Source organism: Cnephaeus nilssonii (genome assembly GCF_951640355.1).
Source record: "Cnephaeus nilssonii genome assembly, chromosome: 11".
NCBI lineage: Eukaryota > Metazoa > Chordata > Mammalia > Chiroptera > Vespertilionidae > Cnephaeus > Cnephaeus nilssonii.
In genome coordinates this window covers 4803349-4821177 of record NC_137082.1, presented here as the reverse complement: position 1 = coordinate 4821177, position 17829 = coordinate 4803349, and the positions used below count along the sequence as shown (strand labels likewise).

The 17829-nt window shown below is 45.4% G+C and overlaps 1 protein-coding gene across 1 annotated transcript; it reads right to left on the bottom strand.

Annotated features, from left to right (window-relative positions):
• Window positions 1-1398: 1398 nt before the first annotated feature.
• On the bottom strand, window positions 1399-10917 carry PRELID3B (PRELI domain containing 3B). The gene is made up of 6 exons (XM_079783885.1): window positions 10739-10917; window positions 6747-6915; window positions 5461-5550; window positions 4951-5021; window positions 4734-4836; window positions 1399-3418 (listed from the first exon to the last, which is right to left on the bottom strand). Exons 1-6 carry the CDS (start codon window positions 10768-10770, stop codon window positions 3299-3301), a joined length of 585 nt encoding a protein of 194 aa, XP_079640011.1. The 5' UTR covers window positions 10771-10917; the 3' UTR covers window positions 1399-3298.
• Between the last annotated feature and the right edge of the window lie 6912 nt (window positions 10918-17829).

Genomic DNA, 17829 nt, shown 5'->3' with positions numbered 1-17829 from the left:
GCCCCGCCCGGCATTTTCGAACTGCCTCCGCTGTCCCGCCGTAAATCCCCCGGCACCGGGAGCCAATGGGAGCGCGCGGCACGGGCCGTGACTGCCAATCCCCGGGCAGGCTGGCCGGCTACGCCTCGTGATTGGCTCGGCGGGTGATGAGCTTGTGCCCCGCGGGCTCCCGTAGTACCCCGGCTTTGGCAAGCAGAGCTGGAGGGAACGCTAGGCCGCGTGGTTTGGGAATGGGAGATACGAGGCTGTGGCCGGTGTGGGGCGCACCCCATGGGGGTGGGGGGAAACACCCGAGTTTCAGGGAACAAGTGGCCAGCCCGGACATCTCCCGGAGTCTTAGGAAAACCTGTGCTGCCTGAAAAAGGGGGAGAGCCCCAGACACGTGGAAAACCCTTTTCAGCACGACCAGTTTATAGAGACTCATCCCCAGCAGAGCTGGGATACAGCCGTGACAATTAAGTGTATTCTTAGGAGGAAAAAATTTACTTTGCTTTTTACATTTAAGAAATTATAACCAGCCCTGCCGGTATGACTCAATGGTTGAGCATAGACCTATGGACCCGGATCAGGTTTGATCCTGTCTATTCCGTCAGGGCACATGCAGGGGTTGTGGGGGTAGCTGATCAATGATTCTCATACAGGAGGTAGCTGATCAATGATTCCCATAATTGATGTTTCTATCTCTTCCTCTCCCTTCATCTGAAATCAATGACAATATAAAATTAAAAATACATTAAAGAATTATAATCAGAAAAAAACATTAAGTTTTTATTAAGAAAGGTTCTTCATTAGTGTAAAATCCACTTTTAATATTAAATAGGATTAGATGTTCCTAATCCAAGAGTCTATTCGGTGAACACTTCCAGTGTAGTCCTCTCAAATGTATTTGCTTGCTGTGCATCTCTATCTTTACAGGTAAAAGCCACGAACTACCAGCTATTTAACTGAAAGGAGTAATTACACAGGAAAATAAAAATTTAGAGAATTTTATCATTAGCTCTCACTAAAACAAAATCGAACAGAATAAAACTTAAGAAACCTTTTTATCATTATTGCATTCATTACATCTTTTCATAACAAGTATAATTTACAGAAATCATACAAAGCAACTTTATATATATATATATATATATATATACTAGCGTTCCCGTTGCAGGAAAAATCCTGCAATAGGGTTTCCTGCTGCACTCTACCCTGCCCTGCCTGCTCTCCTCCCTTGTCCCCCGCCAGCCCCCTTGCTTTTCGCCTCCGCTCCTTCCTTCTCCCCCCCTCCCCACCCCCGCCCCCCGCCTGCTCAACTTCTTTCACCCCCCGGCCCCACCTCCGCTCCTCCCTTCTCCTCCCCCTGGCTTGCTTGCTTCTCTGCAGCTTTGCTCCCTTCTGCAGCTCTTGGCTTCTTTCTACGCTCTTGATATGCAAATTAGCCACCATCTTTGTTGGGATAATTTGCATATTCATCCTGATTGGTTGGTGGGCGTGGCTTGGCTGGTGGGCATAGCAAAGGTGCGGTCAATTTGCATATTTGTCTATTATTAGATAGGATTATTGATTTTAGAGAGGAAGGGAAGATAGAAACATCAATGATGAAAGAGAATCCTTGACCGGCTGTCTCCTGCATGCCCTCAACTGGGGATCAATTCGGCAACCCAGGCATATGCCCCCAACCAGAATCAAACATGGGACTGTTCACTCCACAGGCCGACATTCTTATCCACTGAGCCAAACCAGCTAGGGCGTACAAGGCAACTTTTAATAAAAAATCAGTACTTAGCAATGTTTTGTTTAGCTGAAATGTTATTTCAATTTTAAAAACCATCTCTGGTTACAAAAATAATAAAAAACCTTATTGAATTTCACTTGCTTTTACAAATTCCCCAAGAAGTCTTAAGCTAAACAATATTTTAAGTAGAAAACACTAATTTTTAAATAGTTTGGTATACTATTTCTGTGGTTTATGTACATATATTACCTGGTTTCTTTTAAAGGAAACCTGACTAGAAGTTGATCACATTAAGCACTGTAAAATAAAGGCAAGAAGCTAATCACCTTTTAACAAAAATACTCTATAAGCAACAGTTGCAAGTATCAAAGATATTTTAATGGTTGATAATTAACTGCGACAAAATATGAAACAAAATACATTTACTGGATTGTTTTTCTGAGTGCAGTGGCCCTTTGGCTCCCAAAATGAGGATTCCCCATAAATAAAAGTTACAAAGCAATTCATGTAGTGGTTATTTTAGGCCAATGCCTTTCCCCCCCTTCCTACTCCCACCCCGTCAGTGGCACCTTATTATTAAAAACAATAGGTACCTGGGATTTGTACCCCAGATCAAGACATCATTTGGGCAATTTCAAATGATGTACAGCTCCTCATGTAAAAAAGATGTTCTGTGGTCACAATTACTTCAAAAAGTAATTATATTCAAATAACCTGGCAGATCATGTTTTAGCAATTACAATACCATGATTCTGACACGTGGCAATCTTACAAGTTAGACAAATGTGAAATGCTAAAAGATGTGAACAGCTGCTCTTCTGTTTAAGTTTAGAGTGCTGAAAAATTTCGGTAATGACTTTATTTTTTTCAGTTAACATAACCGGCCCACAATACAGCATATAGGTCATAAAGTACAAATCCACGGAAGGTAATATCTTCACTAAGTAACAAAACTTTGGCATATCAATACAGTACTCTTTCATAGAATAAAGATGCAGTTATATATTACTTAAGTGATAATTTTAACTCCAAAAATGTCATTTAAGTACCAAATTAAAACACTGTGGTTTTTAATGGTGATTTATAGCAAGCAGAGTACGTTATTTTATACAAATTTATATCTTTTAAAACTATACAATTTCTCCTTTGAAAGTGAGTTCCCTCTTGAAGTTTCCCACCAGAGCAATTGTGTCTATTTGGAGGTGGCTCTGCTTTGTCCTAGGGTTGGTCCAAAGCCAGGTAGAGTTCCAATGCATGAAAAGCTTTAAAATTCAACCGAAAGGAGACTAAATATTCTAACACCAATTTCTAAGTACCTTTCAAAAATTGTTAAATTCTCACATAACTATGGAATCTTCAAAACCAGAGTCATTTCAAACAACACTAATAATTTCAGATGCTCCCTTTTATTTAGAAACACCGTACCTCCTTGTTTTGATCAAGTCACATACCCTTTCTTCGGCTTATTAAAAAAAAATTATACCTAAAATAGTTTTTTTAATGTATTTTTTAAATAACAATAAATATAATGCCAGCTAGTAGAGATCTGGGGGACTGGGTGTTGTACACCAACTTTCATCATTTCTCTACAAATGCTGCTGCTGCCATTGGCGTCCTTATGCTTCCTCTTGCTGAAGCCGTCAATTCTTCAATCTCAGCATTTAATTTATGGATTACCCATTCCATTGCTTCTCGGCCCTTAAAAAAAATCCAATACATTTATTGTTACCGAGTGAGAGCAAAGGCATCTATCAAATAAATGGAACACAAGGGAAGTAGCAGGGGCATTACAAGTCTAACTAAACCACACCAGAAGAGATCATTTTTGTCCTTGCTGCTTCTTCCTGATGTTATTTACCAAATAAATGCCTTGAGCAACTGACTTGCTCTATAAACTGACTTTTATTTTGTATGCAAAAGATGTCCTCCAAAGAATCTATAATCAAGTGACAGTGATATTTTACTTATTTCATGATTAGAGTAGTGACCTTTTTGGGAGTGAAGCCAACCCCCCTTTTCTTTTTATGTTTGTATTTTAAACCAAAATCCTATGTAAGTGCTAAAACCAAAGATTTAAACCAAAATCCTGAGAGATCTGGTCCCTGACTTCCTCCACCATTTTCTCCTGGCACACTCAGCTCCTGTCTGAAGTGCTCCCTGCACGTCCCTCACAACCATCACACCCCTCATGCAGCTACCACCATCACTCACTGAATACACATTAAACACTCTTATACCTTCCTGCACTTTTCCTTTTCTAATGATACGCTGTGCAATGAATGTTGCCTTTCTCAGTTCCACAAGGGCAGGGACCACACTTTTTTTATTTCCAGATGTATCCCCAGTCTAGCCTAGTATTCTGTCTGGAACAAAGCGAGCGTCTATCTATGAATATCTTCTCACTGCTGAATGATTACATTAAGTGTTATAGAACGGTGTACTAAGCATCCTTTTCTCTAAACTTTGTTTAAATCATGTGTTCTCAATGGGGCAAAAATTAGCTGGGCTGGTGGAAAAAAATCCACCTTTTTATGTATAAAGTATTATCTATCAATTAACTACACAGGGTAGGGTGATAAAAAAAAAAGTCTAAAATTGATCTGGGATGGGGGAAATGATAAATGAAAAAAGGTTGAGAATTGGTGCTTTAAATGACACATGGTGACATGTAATCAAGTATTTCCCACATGCTGGGCCCTGGGTCACACACTTTCCATGTTATCTCACTGACTCTTCATTGCCTATCCCTGTGAGATGGGCAGTTAACCTCCACTCATAGATGGTAAACTAAGGCACAGAAAGGTTAACTTAACTGTGCAAGGCTGCTAAGAGTTAGAGCTTGGGCCTGACACCCAGCTGTGCTGGGCCCCAGAGCCTGTGCAAGTAGAGCTCACATGGATTTTCATTGTATCATGGCTGAAAATCGGCTTGTGAGGAAAACACATGCTCACTGCTAAGCTCTTCCAAAAACAAAACCCAGGAATAACAGCAACCAGGGGGCAGCCTCACGTACTTTACTAGCATTTGAAGATATCGTGCTCGCCATCAGCCCTTCCAGGTAACTACTGAGGCTGACTCCTTTCACAGTGATGATGGCCTCCTGAGTCAAAACAGTTCTGGAACAAAACAAATTCACACAGTTTCAGAATGATCTTTCATTTAAAAAAAAAACTGGGAAAAAGAATTAAAACACCTGTAAAATAAGTTAGTTAAAACATTTTTTTACTTACCTTTCTGGGTCCTGAGGATGTGGTTTATATATAAGTCTCTCATCTACTGAAACCATATTTGTAAATGAAATCTATAGAAATTAAAAAAAAATAAATTCAGTTCATGTTGGAAACCAGGATTAAAAACATTTCCAAAATTAATTCACAAACCCAAATCTTGCTAAGTATACAGAACAAGAACAAATAAACCACTTTGATATTACTGTGTAGACAGAATTTAAATTTCACATTCATTCTTACTTTTTATTAAAAATAATAAATGTGACAAAAGCATTGTAAGAGTACTAACACACACAGAATCCCAAATCATTTTATTGAGTGCTAGCCCCTAGAAATGCTAAGTAGGCTGATTGAGTGGTGAGGCTAAGCTGCAAAAAGGCAAAGGCAGCAGAGCATGTGAGTGCTGACTGCCTAAACGCCCACAGAGCTAGATTCATCTCTTCAACACTAAGAGTGACAAAAACTTAGGCCAAATAGTTTAAAATAAAACAAAAGGAAGCCAAAACTTACATTAGTGGATTTAAGTTCCATTGTTTTCTCTACAGGATCAACTACAGAATGTTCTTGCACATATGTTTTGGTTCTTGCCGCACCAATCAGCTAAATAAAACATCCACAATTAGTAATCAGAGGAGGAAGGATTGTATCAATATTTTATTTGAAAGTAAAATGTGTTAATGTCTTGAGCCAAAAATCTGTTTCGTAAAAAACAAAACAAAATCCATGAGGCATCAGACAAAGGTCAGAAAGGAGGCCCATCTGAGATACCAGGAATTCAACCCCATGGATAGGATGAGACTCCACACCACACCCTCCCCAGAGGCAACGAGCAAGCAGCCCACTGAACGTACTGCAGGGAGGAAGGATGCTGGACCTGCCAATGACAAAGGAGCAGGGGGCTGGAACATGGGAGTCAGAGGGTCTGGGAAACATGGCATCTGGAAAAAGGAGAGCTCAGACTACCAGTCAGCACTTTGCTAGAGCCATCCAAAGGAGAGGGTGCAATGGCCTCTTTTCTCCAGACAGGAAACAGCCATGTCATGAAGGAGGACTTCACACCCAGTGAGTGTCACTCCCCGTGCCTTGACCCCAAGCCAATCACCCAATCGCACTCATTTCTGGGCCCCCATTACCTAATGCAGTGGTTTGTACAAAGGAAGCAATCAGTGCCTTCCTGTTGAAAATGTTGTACTTTTGTTTTCTGGGTGGACCTGCCTTCTAGAAAGGGAACTTCTACTGAAAACTGGGTCCACTTATCATACCAGAGTTTCCCACACTATAAACTGGCATTCCAGTTTCTTGCTGGTTAAATCGAATCACTAAAGCCTGCTTGCTTGAAACTGAATAGAACTACATTTTGAAATGTATGGAGAGGAGGCCCAGATCTTGGAACAATGCAGCAACAAGAAGTCCAAGAAAACGCTGTTCTCTTTATGTGCATGAACCACCACTGACCACACAACTGTCAGCTAACAACCCCCACCAAACCATTACTTCCAAATCTTACTGTTGGTCTCAAGTTGCTGGCAAAAGCAGGAAAAGTAGGATATACCTCATTTTAAACTACAGAGCACTAGCTGGCTTCCTTCAGAAAGTTTTACCAGGTGCCTTCATGAAGACTGTAATAATATTTCCAATTCATTATACACTCATAACTCAAGTTTATTATAATACAATTTGAACTGATGAAAAAATGACATTCAGAATCTGCTCCCACAGCCTATTTGAAATTATAATGTGGTTTGGAACACTTCTCCCCAGCAGTCACATTTCTGCAGGAATAAAGACACACTTACTGATTTCACAATGGAAGGCAGTCCCCACTCTGTGCTGAGCAGTCTATGGCTATGCAACTTTCCAGAAGGATCTACATGTCTGTCCAATACATCAACTCCAACCACGCTTGGGTTCATAGGGTTTGGATATTTTTGCATTGCGGCTGTTGTAACAGTTTCCCATGGGTGGCTGCAACATAAAGCACAATCAAACATTTAAAAATATACCTTTAAATTAAGCATTTTATAACCCATCAAATTATTCTTTGCAATTGAAGTTTAATTTACCTAGGGAAAATTTTCTCAAAAGATGGTTTTAGGGGCTCAAACTAAATTGTAAAAATATACATTTTAGTCTTTTTTTTCAGCACAGGTTATATGGTACAATTAATTTCTATAAAGATTAAAATAGCCTACGGAGCCTCACAGTACAGGTTCTTAAATAATCTTTCCTATTTACCCATGTCTACTTTCACATGTAAATTGTGTTTCTAAGAACCAAATTCATAACAATTATATTCTACAGAATCAAGCAGCAAAAATTATACTATTTATCTTTTCGTCTGACCTCAATTACATGAAGCTATAAAGTAACGAGAGTAAAGACCTTATTTGTCCTGTAAATTCTTACAGTGATTACAAAGATTCAAAACATTACTGATTAAATACCATATTAAAAATGTATTTTCCTCTACATTAAGGTAATAAATAACACTGACCCCCTCCAGTTAATCTTGATCCATTGCTTTGCTCCAAGGAGTGATTCTGATTCATTTTGAAAAGATAATAAAATGTTTTTAAGATGCTCCTAATATGCTATTTCTTAAAATAATAAGATTTGCTTATCTTCTAGGATGGAAATGGAACTTGCAGCATCTTTATCTCTTGAGAAAGCACATGTGCCTGGTGATTCAAACGTGATGTACATTCGTTCACTCTACAACTTATGTGAACAGGAGGCTGTAAAAAGACATCCTTTTCAAAGGAGCCCTCATTAACTACACTGAATATGATAGGCGACGTAACTTTCAGAGAACCAAGTCTGACAACTACTTGACATCGACAGAAGGAAAATCTCAAAATCCTGGACAACCAGTGATATTCTTTGTAACCAGAGGCCTGGTGCACAACAATTCGTGCACTCGGGGGGGGGGGGGGGGTCCTCTTGCCCGGCCTGTGCCCTTTCACAGTCCGGGAGCCCTTGGGGGATGTCCGACTGATGGGGAGCAGGCCTAAACCGAAGTCGGGCCTCCCTCTGAGGGAGGCAACAGGTGGGCTGATCAGGGGATGGCGCCGCCTGGCCCTGCCCCCCATTGCCTGGTTGCCACTGTCCTGCAATCACCATCCCCTCCCTCTGGCCACTGGCATCTGCCCTGGCGCCGCCCCGCTTGTGCCTCCCCCCCACCCCCCCGCCGCAACCAGTCATTCATTATATAGGATGTTTTAATTTTTGCTACCATATTAAATAAATGAACCTCATTCTATTTTTAATATCAGGCTTACTCAGCAATCAATGCAGTTATATAAGTGGAGCTATTTTATTAATCTAAATAGCCCTCACAAATAGGAGTGATACAGGACAAGCACTGATTGTTACCAAGGCAACTATCTAAAATGCAAATTGGACAAACCCTTTCCCTGGCTCCATCTAGTCCCATACCATGATCAGCTAGTTTCCTTGCACTTAACTCTTTCCCTCATCCCCACAAAAAAAAAAAAAAAAAAAAAGAATAATTGCATGGCTTTGGGGTGGTTATACAGTATTTGTAATTTAGTCCTTCTCTCCTCTCTGAGCCAACTTGAAAACACCCATGTTGACTTGCTTGAACTAAGACTGCTTTATGAAATAGAACTATCTCAAACATTACAAAGGAGGCCTATTATGATGCACAGTCTTCCTGCAATTAATTTTAACTGTCTTGGTGTAATTATGTGATAAGATCTCACACTGGAAGATATTCGTAGCACCAAAGGGCAGTATGGAGAACTTGGTGGTGACGTACTGACCTGTCAATTTCTTCACCTATAAAATGAGGTGGGAGACACTGCAACTCCACTGAAACAACAAATTCTGCCAATACCAAGAACAGTGCCTGGTAGGTACATTGTGGGCATTCATAGCTGTTGAAGGAGTCAATGAATGACTTCACAACTGGATGCCAACTACATGCTAGGCCTCAGAAGGAAGTGTGGGAAACCAAAGATGGGTAGGACACAGAGTGATGGCTTAGACATTGTTGTTAGATTGGATCATCCTTAAGTTGGATACGTAGGGAAGTGGTCTAAGATTTTTGGGAGATAATGACTTTAATTTCAGGTACGCTGAGTTTGAAGAGCCTGTGGGACAGGTGAGTAGAGATGTCTGGTAGGTCCTGAAAATAAGGATGGAAGTTCAAGACCAGCTGAAGCCCAAGGTACAGATTTTGGTGCCCTAAGTGTGTACAAATCAGCTGGGACCTTGATGGAAAAGCCCTGAGTATCTGGATAGAGTCAGGATCAGGACTTCTTCTCCCAGGACATGTACAGCTTTTACTTGAACATGTCTATCTTCTGGGAGGAGAGCCCCAGAGCTTTCCTCAAATCTCAGAGAAGTCTGTGGCAAAAAGAAAAGAAAAAAAAGATTAAGAATCACTGATAAAATGCTAGACAAGGCCAACAACCGAATCTCATTGAATACTTATACCGAACGGGAACGTTGGAAACATTAAAGAAAAAGGGGCAGAGAGGGGCTGGGGACAAGCCAGGGAACAGAGTGTTAGGGAAGACAGAGAAGAATATTCTAAGGAGGCACAGTCCCAACAATGGAAGCATTTAAACCTGGAAGAGGATCACAAGGAAGAAACCACCCCTGGTCCCCAGGGCTGAAACGGAGCAGTGAAGAATGTGTCCTGGTGGAAGACTGTCAGAAAGACTACAAACTCAGGGTCTTTGCCCCCAGAACGATAACAAACTAGTAAGAAAAGAAATCTTCCCTGTGATTCTAACACTCCACGCTTTCCAGGACCCAGCGGACTCTTGAGTAGGTAAGTAGTTTACAACTTTTTTTAAAACGGCCCTTTGAAATACTGTTAATCAAACTAAAACATACTGTAGAGCTATGAAAGCTAAAACAATGTGGCTCCTCGCGCAAGATCGTGGAATCCAGCGGGCAGCTCGGAAGGGGGTTCACCGGCGTGCTGGGCGGACCGAGGGGCACACAGGCAACGACAGGCCGACTCATTGCACGTGTGGTTCTCTCGTCCGTGGAGTCAGAGACCCAGAAGGAAATTTAATCCCCAGCACCCATGGGCTTACGGCCCATTCCCTTCCGCGACGGAACATGTCGGCGAACCCACAGCCGTCACTGAGCGCGGCCTCCGAGGCATCCCGCACCTGCGGGCACGGGCGGCCCCGTCGACCCCTCGCCCTTGGCGTCCCCGACGGAAGGGGACCGAGGTCACAGGCTCGCAGGACGCAGCGCGGCACCTCGGACTCCGACCCAGGCAGCTCCTCCAGGCCACGAGCTGCCGGAAGTTTCGCCTCCAGGTCGCCGGCGCTCGTCCAGTCACATTCCGACGTGAGACTCCACCCAAACGGTGGCGGGGCCGCCCGGGACTCTCGACCCAGCCCACACGCCCTCGGGGTCCCCGGGCCGCGGCCCGGGCTTTGGAAGCCAGGGGGACAAACTGGGGGCTGCTCGCCCGAGTGTCGTCCAGGAACTCGTGTTCGGCGACGCTCCCGCCACCCGGGGGCCGGCCGCAGGTGCGGCGCCTCTGGCCCCCTCCCGGCGGGGCGGCGGCTGGGCCTGGAGGTCCTGGGGGCCCATTCCCGGGAGCGGGGTTGCGCGGGCGCCCCCAGAACCCCGTGGGGCTCAGGTCCAGCTCCCCAACTCGGCCCGACGCCGGGAAGCTTCCTGAGGGCGCCTCGACCTCGCCACCACTTCGGGCCCAACCTTTCCTCCCCCCCCCGCCCCCCCCCCCCACTCCACAGTTGCCCCGCGTCCCCCACCGGCCCGTCCCACGCCCCAAACTTACTCGAAGACGTGCTCCGAAGTCCAAATCTTCATGGTGGCGGTGGCCTGCGCGGTGTCCCGCCGGCGCAAAGAGGCAAAGAGGCCACACAGGCCCCCGCCCTGCCCCCTCGCCTCCTCGCCGGCCGCGCAGCGCGCACGCGCCGTCGGGCCCGACGCCAGGACGTCCCGACGCGGAGCCCCACGCCCTATCCCGGCCCGGGTTTCGCCCCAGCCTCGCGCGCGGCGCAACCAAACCCCGCCCCTTAGCGCCGGGCGCTCGCGTCGGCGCAGTTCGGGGGCAGCGCCTGGAGCCGCCGCGAGGCTGCTGTGCTGCGCAGGCGCGGCCGGCGGCCCGCCCCCTCGAGGGCGTCGCGGGGAGCGCTGACCTCTGGGCAGAGTTGGGTCAGGCCCAGCGGGCTCCCGGGCTCACCCGCCCCGCCCGCGGGGCCGGCTTATTCCCGCCCCATCCGCGATCACCTGGCGTCGCGAGGCCTGTTGACAGCTGCCGTCAGCCGGAGGTCGCGGACAGGCCTGTCGTGTTCACTTGAGTAAATGTTCTTGGCGCCCGTTAGACAATTCCTCCCACCTCCCGTCTCAGCCCAAGCCATTGGGGCTCCAGACTCACCCAGTCAACCTACCAGTCAACTCTGCTTTCCCACCGCCCTCCCAGAGATTATGACCTTGGATGGAAGGAAGACAAAGGGACAGGAGAAGCTAACGGACAATATGATTAATGTGTGAATGAAGGCTTCAGATAGGAAGCATGGGTGCTCGGTGGAACCGATGGGGAAGCTTCACGGCCCCGGGTTGGAGGATGGCCTTAGCTCGGAAGTCACCCTGCGGAGAGGCCTTCCTTCTCACCCTCCCCCAGCAGACCCCACCCCTGGGCCCCCATCACAACGCCTGCTGTATTGCTCTTAGGGGGCACTCGTCCCTCTCAGAGGTCATCTCTTTGTTTAACTGCCACTCAACCGAAGCCCTTGAGGGCAAGGATCCTGCCTGTCTTGCTTAACACTGATTCTCAGTACCTTGCCTATAGTAAAGGCTCAATGATGACTTATTGAAAAACAAAATAATCAATAATTATTTGTGGAATAAATTAATTACTGAAACAATCTGGTTTACCTGTTCAACTTCCATTAGACTGTAGGGCCTGAAGGGTGAGGCTCCTGTCAGACTTGTTCAATGATCCCTTACATAATAATGTACCTACATAATAATTTTTGTTGCATGATTGAATGAGTGACTAAGAAGTGAGGGGGCAGGAGGCAATGGCACGTGGCTTCATCCACAGAGGAGCCTGGTTTAGTGGACAAACTGCCTGGCCCTACTTTCAGGATAAGCCCTTCCTCTCCTGAAGCTCCCCCCCCCCCGCCCCCCCCCCCTTCCTGCAGCCCACAACCTTGTACCCCCATCAGAAATCTGACACTTTAAATGATGGCTGTGGAGGAAAATCTTTACATCTGGTTACTTAGAAGCTAGTTAGAAGCATTGACTCATTTTCTTAGCTCATTTGATTGTTAGAAACAAAAGCCAGGTTAATTTAGGAGGGAGAATAATCTTTAAAAAATAGCTGAAGTCCTTTATGTAGAAAAAACAAAAATTACATTAGGCAGGAAGGAAATAAAATGGTTGGCTAGTTGCTAAGTATAATTTGTGGTACTCAGGACTTAAAAAGACCCCTACTGTACTTAGAGTGAATTCTTGGGGAGGTAATGCTTTGAGGCTTGCTGAGAGTGCCTCCGCCTTGATTAAGACGTAAAGTTAATATTGCTGGTTGTTAAAACATCAGCACAGAACAGCCTGTACCTGTTATTCCTGGCCCTCCATGAAGCTTTCACCATCCAGGATTCCTCCTCGGTTTACTTTACAGAATGTTATTCTGCACTCCTCCCCCCAGTTCAAGATTTCGTGAAAGTTAAATGACACCTGCCTTCTTCTACCCATACTATATAAGTCAGTTTTACTTACCCCATCTGGAGCGATGAGGATGGGGCATGGAAGGATGAGAATCTAGGACACATGCATTTTTTTCTGTGTGTCCCCAAGGTGGGAATAATATCGCCTTGTATGGTACTTGCAATTGGAGAGCAAGACCTTTACATACATTATCTCCTGGAGACTCATGACTCATTTAGAATCACCCAATGGAATAAAATGAATGGTTTTTAGGTGCTCAAGCATTCTGGCTGCAACAGGTCATTATCAGGTCAATAACTTGGAATTTAGTAGGTGACTGGCTCTTATGACCCTTGCTCTAGGATGACACAGGATCGCCAGATTCCCATACCCTTCCCTGGGTGGAGGGAGGGAAGAATGCAGGTGTGGTTCCTACTTGCAAGGACTTTGCATCTGGCTGAGGCGCTAAGACACAATCGGAATGGCTACAAGGTATTTACAGTGAGGGTTGGTTCGGTGTTTAGAACAGAGAGACCCGTGACTGGACTGCAGTCCCTTTGTGCATGTTGGTGGGCAGAGCATCCTCCTGGACCACAGAGAACGCTTTGGCTGAAGGGCTGGGGCCAGGAGCGGGCTTGTGAGGAGACACATGGCAGCGGCAGCACCCAGGGCGGTGGGTCCACGCTCCTGTGACCCAGACACAGGCCTTGCAGGAGAAGTGAACGAAGCCTTGTGCTCCGACGTCAGCTGGGCTTCTTTTATTTTCCCATTCCAGTCATCCACACGCTGTCTTCACCACTTGCTCCATCTTCATACCATCAGGTCCATCATTACTCTATTTTTCAGGTCATTTTCTTTACCAGTACACGTTAAATAAACTTCTTATAACTGCTGTCAACAGAAGATCGGTATTCCCCCTGACATATGGTAAACACTATGAAAGTAAAACAGTAAGCTCCCTACCACCTCTTAGACTCTAGTAGAGGGTGTGTCTGACTTGGGGGTCTATTTTCCAGCTGCTTTGGATTCTTATAAAATATATTTTATTGATGTTTTACAGAGAGGAAGAGAGAGGGATAGAGAGTTAGAAACATCGATCAGCTGCCTCTTGCACACCCCCTACTGGGGATGTGCCCGCAACCAAGGTACATGCTCTTGACCAGAATTGAACCTGGGACCCTTGAGTCCGCAGGCTGACGCTCTATCCACTGAGCCAAACCGGTTTTGGCAATGCTTTGTATTCTTATCCATTCCCTTCAAACTCCAAGCCCACTTTTTCCTCTGACCCGCTAAGCAGTGACCTTTATCTCTGAATTCACTGTGAACTTCAGCTTTCTTCCTCTGCTCCTTAAAATGCCTTGTACTCTCATTAATGCTCTCTGTCTTTCTTCTGGACTAAAATAACATATTCTTTCTCTTTTCCAATCATTTCGTTTTTGCTTCATTCATTCATTCATTCATTCATTCATTCATTCAACAAACAGCCATGATAACCTATTCTAGGCCAGCCCTAACCTCAAGGAGGTTATGCTACCCCGGCGGTTCTCACCAGAGTGATCTCCCCCAGGGGACCTTTTGGCTGTTACACCTAGGGAGGGGATGCTACTGGCCTCCAGTGGATAGAGGTCCAGGATGCTGCCGGATGTCCTATGGTGCACAGGACAGAGACAGTCCCCCACCGAAGAAGTACCCGGCCTCCAATGTCAATAGTGTCACAGTGCAGAGACCTTGGGCTACAGCTAGCAGGCTGTCATCACCTGGTTCAGTCCGCCTGTCTGGCTTTGATCTTTTGTCCTTCCATTCCCCAACTCAATGGACCCTACAGCTGCATCCATTACTCACTGTCCCTCCACAGGCCATGTACTCCCACACCCTTGAACTTTGGACGTGATGTACTCTGCTTAGAGCACACTGCCCCTTTATTCACCCTGAAGAGTCTTACAGTACTTGAGTCTTGAGACTGCAAATACTCCACTCCCGCTGAGAGCCTCACAGATATGCCTTTGACCTAGCCCAGCGCAATGCTTTCTTTCTGCTCCTGTGCTTCTGTTGGCATTTTTATGAGACCTTATTATTGTAGTTTGTGTGTGCGTGTGTCCACAACTGCAATTTAAAGTACAAAGTGATCTGTCTTAGTCCATTGGGGGACGATAACAAAACATCACTGGGTGGGTGGCTCATAAACCACAGACGTTTATTTCTCCCAGTTGTGGAGGCTGGAAGTCGAAAGCCGGCATGGTCAGGTTGTCCATTTCTGGCCCGTGTCCTCCCCTGGTAGAAGGGGCCAGGAGCTCTCTGGGGCCTCTTTGATTTAATTAATCAATTAATTAAAATCTTCAGCTGAGGATATTTTCCATTGATGTTTAGAGAGAGTAGAAGGAAGGAGAAGAGACAGAGAGAGGGAAACATCGACATGAGGGAGACACATCAATTGATTGCCTCCTCTATGTGCCCCAACTGGGGGTGGGGATCAGCATGCAACCAAAATAGATGCCCTTGACCAGAATCGAACCTGGGACCCTTCAGTCTGAGGGAGGATGCTCTATCTACTGAGCCCAACCGACTAGGGCTGGGGCCTCTTTTATAGGACACTAATCCCACGCATGAGGACTCCACCCTCATGACTTAAGAGCTTTTCAAAGGGCCCGCCTCCTCCTACCATCACCTTGGGCATTAGGGTTTTGACATATGAATTTTGGGGGAACACATTCAGGCCATACCAACTTCTGTGTTAGAGGGATGGGGGGCTACTTACCTAACTCGTCAGTTTTTGAGTCTTTGCTGTAATGTGGGCCACATAGGGAAGCAAGAGTCATCAAAACAAAATCCTCACTGGCCACTCAGTGTGTGTGTGTGTGTGTGTGTGTGTGTGTGTGTATTAGAGGCCCGGTGCATGAATTTGTGCATGGGTGGGGTCCGGCCAGCCTGGCCAGGGGGAGGGGACATAGGCGGTTGGTCGGCCTGCCTGCTGGTCGAACTCCTGGTCAAGGGGGCAATTTGCATATTAGCCTTTTATTATATAGGATATACCCTGAGTGGCCAGATTATTATGCGTTCAGAGATCATAATAATCTGGCCACTCAGTGTATACATATGTATATGTGTGTGTAAATAAACTTATCATCATTTTATATTTCATTTTTCTGGATGAAGTGTCAGCCACAATTTTTAAAAATTGTTTACTGTGAAGTTTTGGTGTTGCTTTTAAGTGGATTCAGTTAGCTTATTGGGCACCAATTATATATTAAATATGAAGGCTTTCTTAGACCCCAAGAGCTGGAACTACATAGCAGGGTCAGTTAGGAGAAATATTCATACGTTTTCCAGGTGAGAAACAGCCAGGGCCAAGGTGGAAGGTGGCGGGGAGGGGAATGGAAGCATTTCGGAAGCCTCCTGGTGCACACATTCTCACATTTCATTGGTGGCCCAAGCAGCCTTACAAAGTGGAGAGTCCGAGTCTGGCCACAGAGTGATCCAGAGAGAAGCGACCTGCACGACTCAAGCCCGAGACTTCAACACCCCACAGGGCCTCCTCTCTGGGGCATCCCACTAGCCTGGGAAGGAGAGGCCAGACCTCTCTCTGAGCTCACCTGCTTGTCTCTGCATAGGGGACCCCATTTTAGGAATCTCACATAACTTCTTTTATTTTCTTTTTATCTATTTTTATATTTTGAAATGTCTTTTTAAAAATATTATTCTTCATTGTTGGAAGTATTACACGTCACCTTTCCCCCGCAACAAACCCCCTTCAGCCCACCTCACTCCCCTTCCCCCGCCCTAGGCCTTCACTGCCCCATTGTTGGCGTCCATGGGTATTACATATCCTATATAATAAAAACCTAATATGCCAAGTGTCCAATTGTTACTGTTCGACCAGTCGCTATGACGCGCACTGACCACCAGGGGGCAGACACTCTGACTGGTAGGTTAGTCTGCTGCTGGGGTCCAGCCAGATGGGCCGGACACGCCCTGGAGCCCTCCTGTGGTCCCTACCCAGCCCCGATCATGCACTGGTGGGGTCCCTTGGCCTGGCCTGTGCCCTCTCACAGCCTGGGACCCCTTGGGAGATGTCGGAGAGCCGGTTTTGGCCTGATCCCCACAGGCCAGGGCGAGGGGCCCCATGGGTGTACGAATCCGTGCACTGGGCCTCTAGTATTCATACAAGGTCCTTGGTTGATTACCTCCCAGCCACCCACCTTCCCCTGCCTTCCCTCTGAGTTTCTGCACTCTTTTCCATGCTTCTATGTCTCTGGATCCACTCTGTTCATCAGTTAGTTTTGTTACTTAGATTTCACATATGAGTGAGACCCTGTGATACTTGTCTTTCTCTGACTGACTTATTTCACTCAGCATGATACTCTCCAGGTCCCTCCATGCTGTCTCAAAGGGTAAGAGATTCTTCTTTTTTACTGCTGCATAGTATTCCGTGGTATAAATGTACCACAGCTGTTTCCAGATCTTAGCTATTGGAAATTGTGCTGCTGTGAGCATAGAGGTACATACATTCTTTCTGATTAGTGTTTTAGGATTCTTAGGCTATATTCCTAGAAGTGGGATCACTGGGTCAAATAGCAGTTCCATATTTAATTTTTTTGGAAACTCCACACTGTTTTCCATAATGGTTGCACCAGTCTGCATTCCCACCAGCAGTGTACTAGGGTTCCCTTTTCTCCACATCCTCACCAGCACTTGTCATTTGTTGATTTGTTGATGGTAGCTATTCTAACAGGTTGAGTTGATACCTCATTGTCATTTTAATTTGCATCTCTCTGATGATTAGTGACTTTGAGCATTTTTCATATGTCTCTTGGTCATCTGTATGTCTACTTTATTTCCTTCCTTCTACTTAGGATTTTTCTTGGTCTTTTTCTAGTTCTTTAAGTTGTAGGGTTAAATAGTTTATTGTTGATTTTCCTTGTTTTTTTGAGGTAGTGCTATGAACTTCCCTCTCAGGACTGTGTTTGCTGTGTCCCAAAGATTTTGGGTTGTTGTGTGTTCATTTGCATTTGTTTCCAGGAAGTTTTTTTTATTTCTTTCTTGATCTAATTTGTAACCCATTCATTGTTTAATAACATGCTATTTAGTCTCCATGTGTTTAAATGTTTTTGGGTGTTTTTGCTGCAGTTGATTTCTAATTTCATTCTTCTGTGATCTGAGAAGATGCTTGATATGATTTCAATCTTCTTGAACTTGTAGAGACCTTTTTTATGTACT